At 38.1% G+C, this 20,594-nt stretch overlaps 1 protein-coding gene across 1 annotated transcript; it reads left to right on the forward strand.

Moving 5' to 3' along the window:
* Positions 1–1,790: 1,790 nt before the first annotated feature.
* CHORDC1 (cysteine and histidine rich domain containing 1) lies at positions 1,791–20,576 on the forward strand. Its single transcript, XM_071555924.1, has 11 exons — positions 1,791–1,970; positions 7,468–7,517; positions 9,483–9,539; positions 10,039–10,199; positions 10,768–10,868; positions 11,798–11,856; positions 12,823–12,893; positions 13,122–13,227; positions 14,916–15,035; positions 15,650–15,712; positions 16,134–20,576. Exons 1-11 carry the CDS (start codon positions 1,907–1,909, stop codon positions 16,275–16,277), a joined length of 996 nt encoding a protein of 331 aa, XP_071412025.1. The 5' UTR covers positions 1,791–1,906; the 3' UTR covers positions 16,278–20,576.
* Positions 20,577–20,594: the final 18 nt, after the last annotated feature.

The raw sequence follows: 20,594 nt of genomic DNA on the forward strand, positions 1-20,594 counted from the left end.
ACATGATATTTTTTGGGAACTATGTGGATTTTATTTTTCTTCCCACAAGTCTTCTCTAAGTGTTTGAACAAAACTCTATTCCTAAGGTCATAGGAATGCTACTGTTTAATACAATAAATACCATTCTGCTAAAATCATGCATTTTGAATTTTTTACAAGTATTCTCAGAGCAGAAATTGATGCCACCTCAGCAGAAGCGTAACTTCTTTGCGTTGTTCAAAGACAAAAAATCTTGGCTTCTTCTGAAACAGATGTATGCTTGCTCAGTATGGTTGAAATGCAACAACAGTCACAGAAACAGCACAAAGCTTATTTTATGCCTATAAATCACACCTTTATACTCGTGGTACTTTCACTACTGGGGAACTAGGTGAATTTCATGTTTTAAAAACAATTCCAGGCCTTACGGTAATGATGCACATACATCTATTTCAATTATGCATGTATGCCTACTTTAATTAGGCAACATTTCATCAATCTTCTACTTATAAAGTATCTAACAAACAGAAATAACTTAATTGCTTTTTACATACAAAGGGAAGCATTCTTACTTCTCCCCTCCCTTTCCAAACTCATATCACCACTTATATTTATACATTAAAATGCTTCAGGAAACCAGCAAGAGAGTGGGGCTTTTTCTGCTTGAAACTAAGCAGCTGATCCTCCCAGACTTACAACAGGCCTCAATGGGAGCTGCAGATCAGAAGCAAGCACTTGGTATTTGATAGCTCAAACGATGGATGTGAGATACATGAAGAAGCAAGTAGAGCACATCACACATAAACTTACAAAGTTTGCACAAGTTCGTGGCTACATAGGAAGTAGTCTCCTGATTGTCCTTCTTGCATCCTTAAACACCACTTAATAAAGCACTTTTCATTTGCTCATCCTGTGAGCATGTGCTTCAGGATTTGTCATACACTGTATGAACAGATAAGCAATTCTAAGAGCTGTGCAGTACATGTTTAATTAGGAGAAATTAATTTGTATTTGCATGCAGAAGTGGAGATAAGATATAATGACTATATGCACCAGAGCATGTAGTGGCAGGTCAAGCAGGAATGGCTTCAAACTGAAAGGTTTAGATTCAATATTAGAAAACAAAAATCTACTATGAGGGTAAAGAGGCACTGGAACAGGTTGTCCAGAGAAACTGTGGATGCCTCATGCCTGGAAGTGCTTAAGGACAGGCTGGATGAGGCTCTGAGCAACCTGCTCACGTGGAAGGTGTCCCTGCCTATAGCTGGAGGCTGGAACGAGATGATCTTTAAGGTCCTTTCCAAAGCAAACCCTTCCACGACTTTATACACAACCTGTTGTAACTCTCCAGGTAAGCTGGTGCACTGCAGAGGACACACAAATAGCACACAGCAACACCCTGGCTAAGTTTCAGGGAAGTAAGAGAACAAAATATTTTTCATAGTAGTTTCTGACCTTGGTACTTGTGCTTCAGTGCAAATGAAACAATCATTTAATACATACGCATAAGTGTTTATTGTAAATCACGTTCACACGCATCATAGGAACTTAGGAGTAAACACTCGTCATTTCCTAATTACTAAGGTTTTATGTAGCCCTTTTATTTTCCGGAAGTCACTTAGAAAACCAGTATTTTTAAAAAGCAAGCGATTCAGACCCCTCCGAGGCTGAGCATCTTCTCGCGGCCGCGCTCACTGAGGGGCCTACCCGGCACCTCCAGAGGCTCCGGCGGCGCCTGCGCAGCCGCGCGCGGCCTTGCCCGCTCTCCCATTCCCGCGAACGTTCCTGAAGATTCCGGAAGGCTCCGGTCGGCTCTTTCCGCCGAGGGAGCCGCCCCGCCCCCGACGCTGCCATCCCCCTTTCCTTCCGTCCGTCAGTCCGTGTCTCTGCAGGGCTCCGCACTGCGGGCAGGGCCAGCGCCGCCGCCATGTCGCTGCTGTGCTACAACCGGGGCTGCGGCCAGCGCTTCGACCCCGAAAGCAACACGGAGGGTGAGAGCGGTGGGGCAGGGCCGGGGGCGCTTCCTCCCTGAGCGGCGGCTCCTCGGACGACTCTGCGGGGCCGTCCGAGCGGTGCGCGGCCCGGCGGCGGGGCCGTGCGGGGCTGTCCCGGCGGGGCCGTGCGGGGCTGTCCCGGCGGGGCCGTGCGGGGCTGTCCCGGCGGGGCCGTGCGGGGCTGTCCCGGCGGTGCGGGGCAGGGTCAGAGTCAGGGGCAGCCACAGAGTCAGGCACAGGGACAGGCACACAGCGTGTCCCGGCCGCATCCGCCGTCTGGCTCCGCGTGTTGTCATGAGGCGCTTGCGGCCGCTTCAGAGGTCAGGGTTGGCCCGGCGCTGCTGTACATCGCTGTCAGGAGGTCTAAAGGTAAAAGCCAAAGGCCTTAAGTAACAGAGGTTCTAAAGCTAAGGGTCTCTGTGGGTGTTGCATGTATAGCTACCACCGGCTATTTTTTTTTAAGTTCCATTTTGTGCACCTGCAGCAGGTAATTAAATCATAGAATATTAGAATCATAGAATCAGTTGGGTTGTGAAAGACCTCCGAGATCATCAAGTCCAACCCTTGGTCCAACTCCAGTCCCTTTACCAGATCATGGCACTCAGTGCCACGTCCAGTCTCAGTTTAAAAACCTCCAGGAATGGTGAATCCACCACCTCTCTGGGCAGGCCGTTCCAATGCCTGATTACTCTCTCTGGAAAGAATTTCTTTCTGATATCCAACTTAAATTTCCCCTGGCAAAGCTTGAGCCCGTGCCCCCTTGTCCTATTGCTGAGTGCCTGGGAGAAGAGACCAACCCCCACCTGGCTAGAACTTCCCTTCAGGTATCTCAGTGCCCCATATGTCTGGTTTGCGAAGTGACTTGAGCACTTGAGTTGCTTCCCTTGTGAATCCTGGCAATGCAGCACCTGGTTAAGCACCTTTAAAGCTCTGTCATTCTGGAGTTTCATAATTCCACAGAGGCTGCAGAAGGGTGATCTGAGTTTTCAGAAGGCTTACCCTCACATAGTTTGTATAGTAAATCTGTTAGCTGAATTTCTAGAATGCCCTCTTTGCATTAGTTTAATTTTCAGTGGCCCACAGGATTAGAAGTAGGCTAACATATTCTAGACTGTGTTTTTTCCATGATTAAGAACCGTGGCAATAAATATAATAGTATTTTTATGAGCTAAGAATTTCCAAAGAGAGGGGCAGGATATCGAGCAGGACTTGATAATATTAGTAGCAACAAAAGCAGGCATAGATGTGGAGTTCTTCTGTTTAGTTATCTCTACCACCATCCTCTACACCCCTTTGCCCCAAAAGACAAAGCAGATAGGGGTTTTTATAACCATCTCATTTTGGCTCCATGACTTGAACTCTCAAAAATAACAGTTCTTTACAATGTGTTCTTGTGTTTGTGATCAAGTGCTGACTGTGTTGTGCTTGAGATGAAGTTTGTTTTCGTAAGTGACTGGAACAGTTACTGAAATCACTGAGTCCTAGACTAAGCAGTTCTAAAGGTAAATGTAGTTATTCAGAGACCACTTAAAAGAACCAAGCCTTACATTTTCTTTAGCTGTAGAGTGATTATAACTCCTCTCATCCCTAAACTGCACCGGGGTCAATGGGGTGATTGCTACTTAGACATCTAAATCCATGTTTGGCTGTGTAATGCTGTCAAGTTCAAATGTTTGGTTTTATTTCAGAACTGTTTGTCTTTACCTCTAAAATTTTGTGAGGTTTAACCTCCTGCATGTGTTAAAACACCAAAATGCAAACCCCTTAATGAGTTTTGCATTGTCATGTTTAGGAAAAATACATTATTAGGAAGTTTTCTTAAATGAATACATAGAAACTCTGGGGCCTTCTGGTCCCAAAGCGGTTTCAGATCTTTCAGTGGATTTTGTCTGTAGTGTAGGCATTCCCTTAGTGATGATTGATGTAAGAGACCATTAATCTTTGCCTCAGAATTTGATGACTGAAATAATACATGCATTTATTCTCTGTAGAAACTCTCACTGTTGCAAAAAAATGAGCAAGTGGCAATGGGCTGGCATGAAGGACTGTATGCCTCCTGAAGAGAGGCAGAAAAACAGCCTGAGGGAAGGCATTGAAGGGCTGTCTGTGCAGTTGTGACTGAGCACACAATTATGGATTCGTCTGTGGCAAGCCTGGCAAGGTGCAAGTTTCACGTGTGTCTTAGATACCTTAGCAGTATGGATTAACTAATAGTTAAAGACTGCACAGAATGGCATAGAACATAACTTCAAAAGAGGTAGTAGGTTTTTAATTTTTTTTTAACCTGTGAATGACCATATGAACATTTCTAGTCTGTTTCAAGGTCAGGCCATATTTTGTCACTAAAACAGTGGTATGAGGTAATAACTGGCATACCTCGGCATAGGTTTGAAAGCAGTTCTACTCAATGACAGTTGAAGATGGTGTGCAAAACCAGACTGAAATTGTATATGTCGTATGTATTTATCTTGATTTCTTCACTGCAGTGCAACTTTTTTGGTATAGACTGTAATTTGGATCTTTCTTAATGTGATTTAATTTGGTCTATTGCCAGAACAGAAGCACATACTGTTTTGTATTTGTTTCTGCACTTTTCCCTTAGATCAAACCTAGTGATGTTGCACCCACAGGACAAAGGTGATCACAGAGTTGATGAATATTTACTTTTTGTATTTCTGACATGGTGTGAGTATTTATGGAGAGATGTAGTTGTGAGAAATGGCAGCTTAGATTCTTGGAGTCTGTCTGGCCAGCGTCAGTTTGCTTTAAACTTGTCTCATCCCCACAGTCCAATCTCTGTTTCTACAAAAAGCACCCCAATCCTCTGTCTTCCCCACAGCTTTATGTTTCTAAGGCTGAGTGTTTCTTTTTTATTGTGAACTATTCAAAGGTCTGGCCATACCATGTTTGTCCTGTTTTCTATGCTTTTTTCCAACACTGAGAAATTCAGTAGAATTAGTTTCCTAGCTTCAACAAACACTTGAAGGCATCAACTGCTTCAAGTTGCTTAATGAAATTCATCAGGCTTGAGGAACTCCCATTGCTTTGGGGCTGTACTGCCCCACTTGTAGTGTATTAGAGTATTTCCTCAGGATAGCAGACTGGTTTGCAAGTTATATGTAGACAAATACATCATTTCATCCTCAGTAATTCAACAGGATTTTATTGTAAATACTTCTAAGTTTGGTTGACCAGTACAAATTTCTACCTTGACATTTAATAAAAGAGCTAATAACATGCTTGGAGGAATAAGCAAGGATGTAGTGGTAAGGTGATTGCAGTGCATGTACAGTGGGATCATTTTGGGTATGAAATCAGCATTAAAAAAGCCCCAAGCAAGCAACAAGAAAAACCTAAAAAATTGCAGTACTTGCACATCCAAAAGTTATATGAAGGTGAGAGAAAGTGGGTTGCTTTGAAATACTTTATTTTTCCTGGTTAAGGAGAAGTATTAACAGCAGTGGAGAGGGAACTTGACTTTTTTTTTCTTTCCAGTGAAAATGTAAAATAGCAACCAAAGTCTGGAATCTGAACTCATACAAACAGGAAGCAGAGCATGCTTTTAACTTCTTGGGTGACTGTTAGTGTATATCCTGATTTTCCAGTTTTCCCCACCTGAGATGGGATCCTTCTATGAATGTGAAGATCACTCTAATGAGAGTTGTTGGACTCAGTATGAGTGAAAATGAGTTGATGTTTTAACTGTTGCTTTATTACTCTATTACTGTCATTACTCCCTCTAGGATGGAAAATGGTCAGACTGTGTAGTGAGTAAATCCCATTCCCTCTGTTTGGGGCACTGCAGAGCTTCTTGTTTGTGTCAATCTGTTGTGGAGCATGCCCAGCCCTCATGAGAGAGCAGCCAAAAGGGATCTGTCGTTTGCTCCATAATGTACCTCCTGCAGAGCAGGCTCCAAGGAAAACGAACAGGCATTGGCCATATGGACAAACGTGTCTGCATCTGACTTGTGAGCCAGAGGATTGCCAGCCCTGAGTTAATTGATCATAAAATGGTTTTGGCCTCTGAAATGGTTGCACCTCTCTCATTGAAACCCACATGCTTGTGAGGAATTGGAAATATTTAAGTCTTCTGATTCAGAAATAATCTCTGCTACAGAGGTCAATTTTACTCCCATGATGCTTCTGGATGACATCCTTTCATACTTTTGGAAAAGAATAATATTCTTTATAGAAAATAACCACTTTTTTTTATTTTCCTGTGAGGTTTACCAGCATTAGCTTTTCACTCTGAAGCTGATGGAATTGATAGAAGGTCATGGTTATATTTGTGAGTCTCTCGGAAGGACTAACATCTCAAAATACATGTCTTTTGAGTTAAGGGGGGAACTGGTATCTGTCAGATAGCATTGCTGCCTTAGACTTAGGCACTGAATATAAAATCAAAGAAAATTGCACTAAACAAGATTTCTTTAAAATAAGAAGAACCATAAAGTTTGGGTTGGGTTGGTTTTTTGCCTTTTTCATATTTGTAGGCTGATTATTAGTAAAGTTATTTATCGCTTTTCTCTTTTGCTTCCTATTACATGCAATTCATCTGTTTTTCGCTCTGGTGCTCTCTGGAGGCTTATCATAAAATTGTTACTGTTGTTTCACTTTTAACTGTTGCTTGGAATCACAAAAAATTTTGCTTTAAAGGCTGGAAGATAGCTATTGTTTGCCATTGCTTTTAGAGTCAGATCAACAAAAGGCAGTAAATGTCAGAGAGGTTACATAATCAGAGCAATTATATTACATCTGAGAGGAATACATAAATAAAAAGGAACAGCTGTGTAATGTTGATAAACATCTATGAATATCAACACTTTCATTAATAAAGGTTGTGTTTCAGTGTAGTGTTTGTAGGGAATCTATTAATAATTAATAGCATTGACATATCGAAATTGTGTACATGAAAGACTAGCCTTTGGGTTTAAGTCTTTAAGTGACCTAACATACTACAAACATTGAAAAAAGAACAAGCTAATCATTGTAGATAAAATCATGAAATCAAGATTTCTGTTAAAAGAGAATTTTTTAACAGTGTTCCTGTTCCTAGATAGAAAGTTCTGATCAGGTGCAAACAGATGTATTTGATGCTGTAAACCAGTATCTTCTGTCTGTTGGGTTGCCACAAGGTCACCTTTTTACTTCTGCTGAATTATCCTTAAGGACTGATACTAGTAAAGGCCAAGGATGGTCCATAGAAAGTTTGCTGGCTCCATAGCGAAGTAAAAGTTTGTCTTGGATGTCTGCTTTCTAGTTGATGATGTATAATACAGAAAAAGCAAAGTCCTAATGAGTTAGGTTTAAACTGTGCAGTAAGAAAGGTTGTTCTCTGGAGTCTGTATTTTCCTTAATAATTGTATGCACTTGGTTAAGTGAGGCAGCTCATAGAATACATGAATTGCAAGTGTGCAATTTTTGCTGGGTTTGTGATCAGATGAATAGAGATTCTTAGTATGTCTGAATATTAATAACAGTCTTTTTCTTCTAGATTCATGCACATACCATCCAGGTGTGCCAGTCTTTCATGATGCTCTCAAAGTAAGTATGTAACTGTTCTTTTAAGTCTTACCTTTATTACTATCCATGTGAAACAGTGTCCTACTTTTCCTTTTTAACTTCAGGTCTTTCAGTGTTGGGAAGCTGATGTGTAGCCTGTCATGTTTGAGCAACCCTATGAAATTAGAAAAGCACACTCAAACCTGAAAAAGAAATTAAAAGCTCTACTTACGTGGTCTAAATGTCATGCAAGGCTGTATGACATATTTCCTGTTGATTGACTTTAGGTCTGTCAACTGTTTAATTAGGTCCTCTGAATAGGTCTATGGAGTCATTGAGAGGTGTCATACTGTCAGTTAATTAACCAGCTTGGAATTCAGACCATCTGCTTGTGGTCTAATGTGGCTAGAGCCCTAATGTGTGTGTGACATTTGTCTGCTGTAAAAAACTGTTGTGCTCATTTAGTGAGCCAGATGAGAAGGTTGGTTAGGTTGGGACTGGCTGCCCCATGCCTCTGATGCAGCTGTCCAGGATTCTTGGGCTACCTCTTCAATGGTGGATATACCTGTGAGTGGTATCCAGTGCTTAGGCCAACTGCACAGCCAATATTTGGTTTTGTGCTAAACTGTTCTCATAGTTCAGGATGCATAGTTCATACATCCAAAGTGCCTACAGAGAATTATTTGAGGCACAACTGCCAAAACAGTACTGGAAATCATTCCAACCATTTCATTGTGTGTAGTCAAAAATCTGGTGTCCAGAAATGGAGCCTGGCACTTTTTGCAGAGGTAGCCGTAGTGACCTTTCTTACAACACCAAACTGCTGTTTAACCAGGCTTTGAGGCAAATGTCTTTTTCTTGGTGTTTAGGAACTGCTTCTACTGGCAGGGGCATCTCATCCCACAATGTGATGGGGTTTTGGCCTTGTGAGAGCTGCTGCATAAGTGCTGGGCAGTGTGTTTGCTGTGAGCTGTTGCTTATGCTGCTGTGCATGGCTGTGGAATTGGCCATCGTGTGCCACTGGCAAATTGGGACAAATGCTTTTAAATCAAATACAATCCAATTACTTAGACAATGGCAATTTGTTTTGTACAGAATTATAGTTATGCTCATAGCACAGTACATAAATCTCCTGTATAAATACAGAAATCATACAGTTGCCTTAAAAGCTTATATTTACTCTCTTTCTCTTACATACACATTGTTTATAAAACACTTTTCCCCTTCTCCTTATCCTACCTCTTGTCCCAATTAAAAATTTATCATAATTTCATGTAAGCAGTTTTCTTCTTGCTATGAATTCTAGATAATCTAAGAGGGCAAAGTGAACCTTTTGTCTCCTCAACTGTGTAAATGGTTCATATTTTGAGGCTATTTTAGAACCACCCACCTAAAACCTATCATGCCATACCGCTTAAGCTTTCAAAGCGGTGGTGCATTAGTCAAACTGTTGCCTTTAATAAGGTTCTTCAACTTATACATTATTCACAGTGGCAAGACAATTTTCTCTAAACCTGGAGTTCTGGTTTACATAATAAGAAGTAGTTTTGATTGATTTAGCTGGTTAGCAGTGCAGTGCACATATCCAGCTCTGTTGGTGGGAAATAAGCAATTGAAAGATTTGACTGGGGCTCACAGAAAGGAAAAGAATCCCTTTCATTTTAGGAAGAGGGACTGTATGTTGTGCCACAGGTGAGCGTTGTCTCAGGTATAGTATTTGTTTTGCTTACATTTTACTTTATGAGATAAAGTAACATTCCTGTTTTCTGTTGTACAGAGGTCACACCTAACTTGTCATGGAAATACTGCCTCATGCTTACTGAACTTTCTGATTAAGGCAGCACAAGTGAACTACAGATAATGATAACACTGTCCATTGAAGGGAAGAAAATTATCTCTAATCATGATGTGCCATATCTTGTAAAGTAAAAGAATTAATTTTTTTTATAAGCTGTTATCAAGTATGGTAATCACGTGTGTTTTGTTTTTATTCCAAAATGTTTATAGGGTTGGTCATGTTGTAAGAGAAGAACAACAGACTTCTCTGACTTCTTAAGCATTGTGGTATGTACTCATGATTATTTACAGTTTTCATATTTGTCAAATATGAAATTTTTATACTTGTCAAATGACAGTGGTTAATATTAAATGGTACATGTGCTTACCTGTTTTAAATTTGCCTGCTTTTGTTAAAACTGTCTGAGCTCTTACATGCACTACTTTTCTTCATATTCTTCTGCAATCAAGTCTCATTTTCAAGTTTTAATGATTATAGTTATCTAAATAGGTTTTGATAGAACTACTAGTAATAATGAAGGAAGATCAATATTGTTTGCTGCTTTGCTTGTTTACAGAAAATATTAATTTTTCTTTGTCCTATGTCCAAATGAGGATATTTTCCACCTCAGCTGTAGGATTTCCTTTGCAGCCAGTGTTTACAGTGGGCTAAAGGAGAAGATGGAGCTGAAGAAATAAGTCAAGAAACTTGTTGCAGTTTTCATTATTTTGTAATTGTGCACACAAACTGCACTGCATCTATATAAACATATACTTTCCACAACAGGGCTGTACAAAGGGTCTCCATAACAGTGAGAAACCTCCTGAACCTGTTAAACCAGAAGTCAAAACTACCTCTGAACGAAAGGAGCTATCTGAACTGAAACCCAGATTTCAAGAGCACATAATTCAGGCACCAAAACCATTGGAAACAATTAAAAGGCCAAGGTACAGTATATGAAACTTAAGTTTTCCAAATTTGTGGTTAGTTGAACAAGTTAAAGCTCGCTTGATTATTCAGTGTTGCACATTTTGTAGTGTGTATAAATCCTCAAATTCACCTTAAAAGAGGTTGTGTGGTAGCAGTGATGGTGTTCTCTTAGGTTTCAAAATGAGATAAAAGAATTCTGATTATAACAAAGACGTACTAGATCACTTGGCATTTAGCTCCACAGGAATCAATAATTGAAGTCTATAGCCTTGTACCTTAGAATGCCACTAGTAGTTGTATTTAGTATTTTAAACAGTCATAAAAATCTAGGGTGCTTGTATTTAGATTCCTTAATATGTGTGATTTAATTTTATTTTTTTAGAGAATAGTTTGCCAAGACTGCCTTCTAAATTTCTAGTCTATTTTTCCATAAAAAGTAAAAGATTGGTATTTACAAATGTAGTTTGTTGTTGTGTGGGAGGTTTGAAAGGAAGATCCTTACAGTAAGATTAAAAGTTACTACTACTTTGTCTTTTTTAAATTCTTTTTCATGAAGCTGACATAAATACATGGAATTTTTTTTAGCCCAGATGAACCAATGACAAATTTGCAGCTGAAAGTGTCAGCTTCCTTGAAGCAAGCTCTCGATAAACTGAAACTGTCATCAGAAAACGAAGGGAAAAAAGGTGAGGATATGGAGAGGTTAAGTAGGTCCATGATGCTAATTGTCACACAAATAAATGAAAAGCTGTTTTTTGTCATTTCTGAAGTGATAGTTTCATGTAATTATTTCTTGTTCTTAATAATCTGGGAAATAGCTTCCAGTCCAGGAAATGATGATCAGAATTTAAATGTGAGTAACGTGAGACCTGAATGTCAGGAGCATGTCAAAATTATTTGAACTGAGTGTTTTCTAAGATTCCTGGTTAGAGTAGACATAATGGGAACGTCCATTTCTGACTCTATGACTGACAGAATTCCCGAAGTATGAACTTTACTGCTATTATTGCAAATGCAGTGTCATATAAAGCCTTTTCATAAACTGGTGAAACTTGTCTGAAGACTAGTTGGATCTCCCTTGTCTGTTTTTCCTCCTTCTTTCCATAGTTTGTTTGGAATTTGGTTCCAGAATTATACTGCTCCTTAAGAAAAAACATTCTAATTTCAACCTGCATTTATGGCTATTTTATACTCTTGTTCTTGTGCCAAGCTAATGTAGCTCTACTTTCTCCATGCTATCCAAATTATTTCCTTGTGTGTATTTATAGACAGCAGTTGAAGCCTTTTATGTTCTTAGTTTTACAAAACCAAACAGGATGAATGATTCTCTGTGATTGTAATAATGCTCTTCATCACTATTTTTTCCTCCATTTAAAACGTGTAAAGGTATAGAACCTAGAATTTGATGCATAGGCAATACAGCTTTTGGAATGTTTGCATATCTTTTGTTTCTTTGTACCTCTCTGTCAGACTTCAGTGCCAGGCAGAAAATAGACAGCTTGAGAAGGAGTTTTTTTTCTAATCTGCTCCTTGGCTCATTTTAGTTCCATTAAAAGCAAAATGTTTAGTAGATTATACAATTCAGTTGCTATTGTCTATAATATTCTGTTTACAGAGGAAGATTCTGATGAAATCAAGATTGGGACGGCATGTAAAAATGCAGGCTGCTCAAAAGTAAGTGGTTCAGTTCTACTCTTAACCCAGCTGCTAGACTACTAAATGAGCAGTTTTGTTTTTTCTTGTGCTACAAGTTGATTTGAAAAAGGCACAATTGCACATTTGGTAACAAGCTTCAGTGTGGACAAATGGGAGTTGTTTGCAGTACATCAAAGGTTACTTTTTTTTGAGTCTGTCCTGAACTTCTTATTATTAAGCTTGCCAAATCTATGGTACTGAAGTATTTCAACTTAAAATGTTAAATACAATGTTGGTGAGAGGTGGCTTACTGGTAACACCTGAGTTGCTCTTGATAATCTGTGCCTGGGTCAGAAACATCAACAGAATTTGTGGTTAATGCCAGAAGAATCAAAAAGTCAGTATTAAAAGTTTTAAGCACCAGTATTGGTTATTACTTAAGCACCATCATTTAAAGTGAAAGTTTTTTAAACTTGTCACCCTTGTGTTGTACAGAACAGGACAGTAGGATTTAAATAGGTATTTCACTGGACACCTGACAGATTTTGCATTATCTACTGAAGCTATGTGGGAGGAGAACTTACAGCAGTCTTTGTGTTAAGAAGAACTGATTTGATATTGAGTGGCTAAGTTGCATGTTGTTTATTTTGCTTCCTTATGAATGAATTTTCCAGTTAAGTTCTTGTTTTCTTTGATTATTCAGAGTATTTTTAAAATAGGGATCTCTGAGGATCTGAAGTGACCTGTATGAGCATAGATGGTGTTACCATTGATGTCTATGCCATTGAACTAACATGAAGTACATCCTTCTAGCAGTGCCAGGGAACCTTATGTGAATGAAGGTTGAATGGTTAATTGGAAAAGCTAGGACAAGCCACTAGATGTAAATTATTTACCCAAAAGCTTTGTAGTGCTCTGGTTGATGTTTCTGTTGTGTGTTGTATTTCTTTTCTCATTGGTCCAAATCTTTTACCAGTAATACACTTCAAATTGCTTTTTTTCTAGACATACGAAGGACCACACAGCACCGAAGAAGTATGTATATACCATTCTGGTGTACCTATATTCCATGAAGGGTTAGTATTCAGTTAACTTCAGTTTTTTCTACCTAATCTGTTATGTGTTCCTACTTTCTTTGTAGATATTGCCTTGATTTATTTTGTATTCCCTGTTCAGTCAAAAATGGCAGTACCTGAAGAGGGTATGCAAAAGTAACAGTAATACTGTGCAAAGGAAAGATCTTCAATATTCACAGTAAAGAGTGTCCTAAATATTGTTTGTTAATTACTTTGCATACTTTCAAGGATGAAGTATTGGAGCTGTTGTAAAAGAAAAACTTCTGACTTCAATACATTTTTAGCTCAAGAAGGCTGTGCAAGAGGAACACACGTATGGACTAAAAAGGATGCTGTAAGTAGCATTAAGATTGCTTTCTTTAGCTGACTATTCTGAATTTTGAATACTGGAATGTAGCTTGATTTATTACTGTAGTTGAGCTGTTAGAAATCACTGCCTCTGAAATACTATGGAGGATATTATGGACAGCAGGAAAACCGAGAAGTTGAGTGGGAAGTAATCTGTGGTACAGGTATACTTGTAAGAGCTGCAACCTTTCTTTATAGTGATGTGTGTACTATCACCATTTTATGATGAAAGTTTTTGGCAACTTCATTAAAAACATAGCAGACTTTTCCACTTTGTTAGTTTGGGAAGTCTGTAGTATTCAATACAAAATACATTCCATGTGTAGTACTTTACTCTTGTTAGACATCTTTTCTTTCCCAGAGACTGTGAAGAGAGCAGCCATATGACTGTGCTTCCAGCTCCATTCAGGGGTCGAGTTGTTGTTTAAGTAGGGATGGCAGGGCAAATAAAGTCAATGAGCTTCCATGGGTGGGAGGCATGGATGGAAGCATCTCTTTCTGTCTAATTTGGATTCCATTTACACATCTGAATAATTTTCTGGTCTTCGTCTGAGTGTCTTGGTTTGGCTCCAAGTATAACAAATACACAGAGAGCATCTGTTTAGTTTGTAGGTATTTCATTGCAATGTTGGGAACAAGCTGAAGAATTGCAAGTGGGAAAATATTTCCATTGAAGGGTTAAAAATATTCTTAGAAAATATTGTAGAATGTAAGAATGGAACACAACAGTTGCTTCAAAAACATCATTTGGATACATGTTCGATGCAGGTGAAGACAAAATTCTTCTTAGGAATATATTGTCTATTGCTGAGGCAAAATGACTTTGATACTGCAAATATCAGAAATGGTTAACAGAAGAAAATCAGGATATATTATAAGGGATGTAGTTTTGTTACCTCAATCTGCAAAAATTACCTAAGTCCTTCTTTTAAGTCATGGAATTGCTGCTTGCTTTGAATATTTATGTTTTTGTTTAAGAATTATTTGCAAGTGCAGAAAGTAGGGATTGAAAAAAGCTGAAGTTGCGAGCTTCAGACAGGAGACTGTAGAAGAGAGATGAAAGAGTGAATAATTTACCTATATGTTAAGAAACTATGTGTATATTAACTATGTGTATTGAAATAATGGGTTTCTAGCTAACAAGGGGGGTGGGGTTATTTTACCTTTTTGTTGTTTTTTTGAGGGTTTTTTTCAGCATTACTTCTTTCTGCATCAGAGAACAGAGGGCAATACTCAGTATTTTTGCAGTAATATGAAACTTTCTTGCAGACGTCATGGCCTTCTTTTTCTTCTTAGTTCCTTTCTATAACCTGCTGAATAACTCTAGCCTTCGAAAGGAAGTTGATCCACCAAGTAACATTTTTCTGTTGCTGTTACTTGTTCAGGGGGCAAGCAGTTGGGTTTTTTTTCTTCTTATCAGAGAATTCCAGTTTGTTATTGTAGTCTCTGTCATAGGCATTGGTTTTCTCACTTCTGAGGTTTGCTGGGGACCAGTAGCTGAAACACCTAATGAAAAGAGTCCTGCAGTCTCCTGTGAACATGAAGTATAGTCCTTTACTAACTATACTTACTGGCTATTAAAAAACTACTGGGCTTTTATCCTGATTCATCTTGTAAAGAAAAATCCTGAATGTTATTGTAAGTCTGTTTTTCTGTACCTTTTTCCTCATACAGGGTAAGAAAGTAGTTCCATGCAGGCATGATTGGCACCAGACTGGAGGAGAAGTGACTATTTCTGTATATGCTAAAAACTCTATTCCTGATCTGAGCTACGTAGAAGCAAATAGCACAATGGTGAGGATCTATCTTAAGATCAGAACTTGAAGTTAGGAAAATCTGCTCAGACTTTATTTACAAGGCAGAGGTAGCACAAGAACCTTTTTGAGTATTGGCTTTTTCTTTTCCTTGGCATTTTTGTTCAAGTATGTATAGCTTTTTTTTTCCCTTCTGTTTGGACATGGCATTTTAATGTGTGGGGTTTTTAAGAGCTGCAATACAGTATGCCAAAAATCTTCAATTTTACGGATTTGCATCAGTGTATATGTAGATAATTATAGATTCATAATTTAATTGTATTGACTCAACGTAAATTAATGTAATTCTTCATTGTATCCTGTTTCACAGCTACTAATATTAAACAAGCATGAAAATGCTTCTCTGATTTCTTAATCTTGCATTGGGAGAAAATGATGCCGCTACCAGCAGCCACTGACTATGTTACTGTATCAGATTCTATTAAAATAAATACTCACTTTGGTTTCTGAGGGACAATTTAATCACTTTGATCATTGTAGAATCCAAGTCCTAACATTGTATATTTTACTTAAACATGCTTGAGGTGTCAAATGTTTTATTAATCTGATAAAACTAATAAAACTTTCTAATTTTCTGTTGTTTTTCTTGTTAAGGTAAATCTCCATATTGTATTTGAAGGAGAAAAGGAATTTCATCGCAGTGTGAAGTTATGGGGAGTAAGTATGATTTTTCTATTAAAAAAAACAAACAAAAACACACACACACAAACACCCAGAAAAAAACAAAATGCAAGCCTCTGGCTTCCTCTCTTTCCTTGTTACTCTGTTGAAAGAGACTCAGTTGCTTTGCAGAGGTGATGACCTTCCAAGGTCCTTTCTGATCCCAATGCCATGGTAGTGGTGTTGCAGAAAACCCTTGGTACTCTATAGTTGCGTGCTTATATATGTGTTGGCAAATGTGTATATTGGAAACATTCCATGGCTGGGGAAGGGGGAAGAGCTGACTTTTCAAGATAACCAGAGGGGTCTCCATCTACCTAAGTGTCTACTGAAATTTAGTGATGAGGTACTCCCTGACTTAATTTCCAGATATCCAGCAGTCTGTTTCTTTAAGTGTTAAATATGTTTTCTGTTTTAGGTGATTGATGTAAAGAGGAGTTACGTGAACATGACAGCTACAAAGATCGAGCTCACTATGAGAAAAGCAGAGCCACTGTTATGGGCAAGTCTTGAATTACCGGTCTCAAACACACAACCCAAACAAGAGAGTTCAGATCAATAACGATTCTAAGTGACAAGTTATTTCCCATTATGAAGTGGTGACTTGCTACTGTAATCAAATATTTAACTTTTATATAGATTTTTTTAAATGCTAGATCATATATTCCCTGCAACAAAGAAATTTGACGCACAGTAAATGGGGGTGTAAACTTGGGTGATAACTATTTCTGCTCTTGTTCCCATGAGTATATTTATGTTAGATGCAGTGTCTCCATGGGAATTTAGAGTAAAAGAACTATTGCCCTTTGCTTGCAACCTTACCCTACCCATGCACTGACTATCCCAGTAGATGTCTTCTCAGTTCATTCTGTGTGTGTTAGTTTTGCAGCAGATCGGTTTAGACTGGATGTACTTGGTAGCCCATGTTAAATTCAGCAGTGTTCATTATGAAGCATACAGTAATGCAGATACAAGAATCTGAGTCTCAAATTGTTAGCATGCAGTTCTACATCTCAAATAAAAAGTTGCATAAACATAAACATGAAAAAACACTTGTAGAAGTGCACTTTTGTCTTCTGAAATGAGTTTGTTGCAATACCTGTTGGCTGTGGAGGGATGGAATAAATGGTATTTTCCAAGGATTTCAGTACTTACTGACTCTTGCTGTCTTTCATGTATAAAAGCAGGAGATCAGTTTAAAAAAAAGTTTGAAAGAAGGGATTTTATTTCTTTTTACCTACATTTGTTATTTGAAGGGGTAAATCTAGAAGTGAATGGACAGTGAAATGGCTGGATAAATTAACGTTTCAGCTGTGGAGAGTATCCAAACAGCAGACTGTTGTAAAATTACCAAAGGGCTGTATATATTTGAAGGTTTTTAGACTGTATATTCTGTCCTATTCTACAACATTCAAAATCTCAAGACTTTCTTCAGAGTAGGTGGGTACGTGTAGTAGGAGAAGCCAGGACACACTGTAGGTGTCTTGAGAAAATTATTTCATGTAGATAGATTTTTAAGATTGTAATCTAAGAATTGCATTTATCTACAGGGTATATATTGGGAGAAACAATAAGCTTTAAAATGTCTGTCTCAAATTGTAATTTTACCTTTGAATTAAAATATTTTTTAAAAATGTTATTTCTTTTGAACAGACTGTAATTAGAAATCAAGACCTTACTTTTGTTTTCAGTTCTTCATCAATAAAGATAAATGGCTGAAAACAGGCTAGTTGTAAAGATGAGGTTTTTATCCAAGCAGCGACACATGCAGTAATGTTGCTTTCTCTTTCTGCTTGGAATATTTTCATAATCTTAGCTTGTAGCTGAAATAAAGATAATGTTTTCCTATATAAGTCATACCAAATGCACACCACTGTTTATTGTGCCAAATCTTACATATGTAAACAAGCAGTCCTGTGGACTGTTAAAAGGCATGGATGTTCATCTACCAGCCTTTGCTGACTTGAAGTAACACCAAGAGAAATACAGGACATAGTAAAGACATTCTGAAGTGAAATACGGATTTCTAAGAACCCAAGTATGATTTGACGTGAGCTCAGAGTTCTGTCCCCAACAGTACTTCAAGTCCTACTTCGTGCTTCAAGTAGTAGGAAGTACGTTTCCAAAGAAACCATCCCCAAACGCCAGGAACGTAACACCAGTGATTTATATATGAAATCTGTTTTGGTGCTTCTTTACCTTCATTTCAAGATCCTTCTTCTTCATGCACTTGGAGGACACAGGCCTACTCCCTTAGGCCCCTGTTAAAAATTCGAGCTCTGAGTTCTGCTGAATAGATTCTATTAACCTCTAATAATGTCTTTTCATGCTTCTCTTTTTTTTTTCTTTTAATAAATTTGGAAATGTCAGGTACTATGAAGTGATAGGGTACAAGCTTACAAAAATATGTGCCTGCTGAGTGATCCTCTAAAAATTGAACAGATGTTCCCTGATGTGTTCTGAACCAGCAAGTGGAGCACTATTAGTATAATACTGGGAACAATCTCTTCAGTGGATGAAAAATTCTAGTTAGCTGTAGCTACTGGTGTGCCATCTGTGTTTGTGTGTGCAGAACTCTGAACTTGGACAGCAAAATAAGTAGTGTTTAAATGCCAGGATAAAGTTCTTTTTTAACAGGCAAGTTCAAATGTGTCTATCCATATGGATATATAAATACCCTAAATATTTTATGTTGAAAAATTGTGGAAGACATGTTTTTACTTTATTTGCATCCTCACATGCACTAGGTTTACATAATGCAAACACAATTTTAAAGAACTACAAGGGAAATGGAATTCCTTGGGAAAACAGAATTTCTGGTTTTAAATAAGTCATATTCTGCATTAGTATGCTAAACCTTAGGTGGAGATAAATGTGGATGAATGGACCAACCATGAGAGGTTGATACTGTAGGTTTGGGGACACAGTAATTATACATTACACTCTTTCAACCTACATTCTGCTGGTAGCTGAGTCACCTTGCCTTATGTAGGAGAAAGCTCCTGTAAACACGGTTCTTCAATTTTGCTTTTTATTCATTCCTTCTACTCTTCTCCTGTTGTTCATATGTTCAGTTCAAAACTAAGATACTTAAGAAGGTCTACAATGATTTTCCCTATCAATGGCAATAAACCACTTTTAAAATTTACCTGTTTAAAAAAGTAAGCAAACAAACTAAAAACCCATAAAAACCCCAGGCAGCTTTGATCAGGCAAGAAGGTGTAGGTTTTACTTTCCATTATGGCCTGTGATGCTTTTCAGAATAAAGATAAACTTTCAGGTGGACTGGACTGCCATGAGACAGTTTAACTGCAGTAGTTCTTAGCAGTTTTTTAGAACCATATGCCTGCATCTATCATCAAGCTGCGAGAGCTGTATGACTTACTGAATTGGAGCGTTTTCAGCAGTTGCTCACAACAGGCTTCAGCACACCGGTGTCTGATCTTGGTACTTCATGCAGTGATATCTTGACATACATTGTGGTAGCTGATACTTAGATGGGATCTTGGCTTTGCTGTAACTTTTAGTAGGAAATGCAGAGAGAAGGTGAGGCCAAGTGTAGCATACTAAAGCAATTATGATACTTTCTCAAAAGCAAGAGTCGTAAAGTTAGTGATTTTTGATTGCAGGCTTTCCCATGTCTAATAATAGTGAAACTAAACTGCAAACAAGTATGAACAACGTGGTGTTAAATTTATCTTTTTTCATGTTTTCAGAAGTCGTGCTGTATTTATCAAGTTGATTAACTTGATACAGTCCAGCTATATTTTTATAATTAACAAGTCTTTAAAAGCTGTAATGTGTTTCAGTATGGGTTTAGTTGTTAGACATGTAGACAGCATGTCACATGTGTCAGAACTGACTGTCCAGGTGCATATAAAACTTTACCTTCACAGTCCCTTTTTAATATGAAAAATTGCACAGATATACAAATTTGTGACAGGAATCTTAATCGTTTCCCTCATGTATAATCCCATTTTCCTCCCTAACATTACATCCCAGGTGACAACTGATAGGATGAGAGGAAATAGCCTCAAGTTGCACCAGAAGAGGTTTAGATTAGATACTAGGAAAAATACTTTTCATGGAAAGGGTTGTCAAGCATTGGAACACACTGCCCAGGGAAGCAGTGCTGTCACCATCCCTGAAGGTGTTCCAAAAATATACAGATATGGCATTTAAGGACATGGTTCAGTGGTGAACGTGATGGTGCTACCTTGATGGTTGGTGATCTCAAAGGTTTTTCCAATCTTAACAACTCTATGCTTCTGTGATCTCGTATCTGTAACAGTATTTCTTGCAGGAATTGGAATTTTTGTTTAATATTAATATAGTGGTAAGCACTGGGCTGGTTCAGCTACTCGGACTTTCAGGTCATACATGACACTGATATAACTTGACAAAAAATCTTCCATTGGATGATATTCTGCATAATGTACATTATCAAGTCACCATTTCAGTAGTTTAGGAATTGGTTCTAATAGGAATTTTGCCTTGGGGGGAAAAATCTTCTAATTCTACGTAATGTTGCATTTTTGGCTTGCATTCTTTAAACATGGCATGAGTACTGATTAAATACTGTACCTCTTAATCATTGGTCTTTCCCAATTTGCTACTATTTTTTTTATCTGTTCAGGAAGGAGATTCTTTTTAAAGTAATGAGTTATGTGTCTGGAACACTGTTTTAAGGTGGTAATAAATTTGCCATTATAAGAGTCTTGAATTACTGTTGAAGGGAGGAGATGACTTTTCGCATGGCTGATTCTGCACATTCGTAGAAATTATATGCTGAAATTAATCTCATGTCTTCATGCTCTAGTTTTTCTCCAAATGTATTCAATAAAATTCTTATTACATGCTGTTTGCAGTGCTTTTCTGA

The sequence above is a fragment of the Pithys albifrons genome, chromosome 1, assembly GCF_047495875.1.
Source record: "Pithys albifrons albifrons isolate INPA30051 chromosome 1, PitAlb_v1, whole genome shotgun sequence".
Classification (NCBI taxonomy): Eukaryota; Metazoa; Chordata; class Aves; order Passeriformes; family Thamnophilidae; genus Pithys; species Pithys albifrons.

Excerpts from the sequence above, each read along its gene's own strand:
- CHORDC1 (XM_071555924.1), top strand. The coding sequence starts at position 1,907 with ATGTCGCTGCTGTGCTACAACCGGGGCTGCGGCCAGCGCTTCGACCCC. Across the intron at positions 11,857-12,822 it reads AAAATGCAGGCTGCTCAAAA|ACATACGAAGGACCACACAG; the intron begins GTAAGTGGTTCA and ends CTTTTTTTCTAG. Across the intron at positions 15,036-15,649 it reads TAGAAGCAAATAGCACAATG|GTAAATCTCCATATTGTATT; the intron begins GTGAGGATCTAT and ends TTTCTTGTTAAG.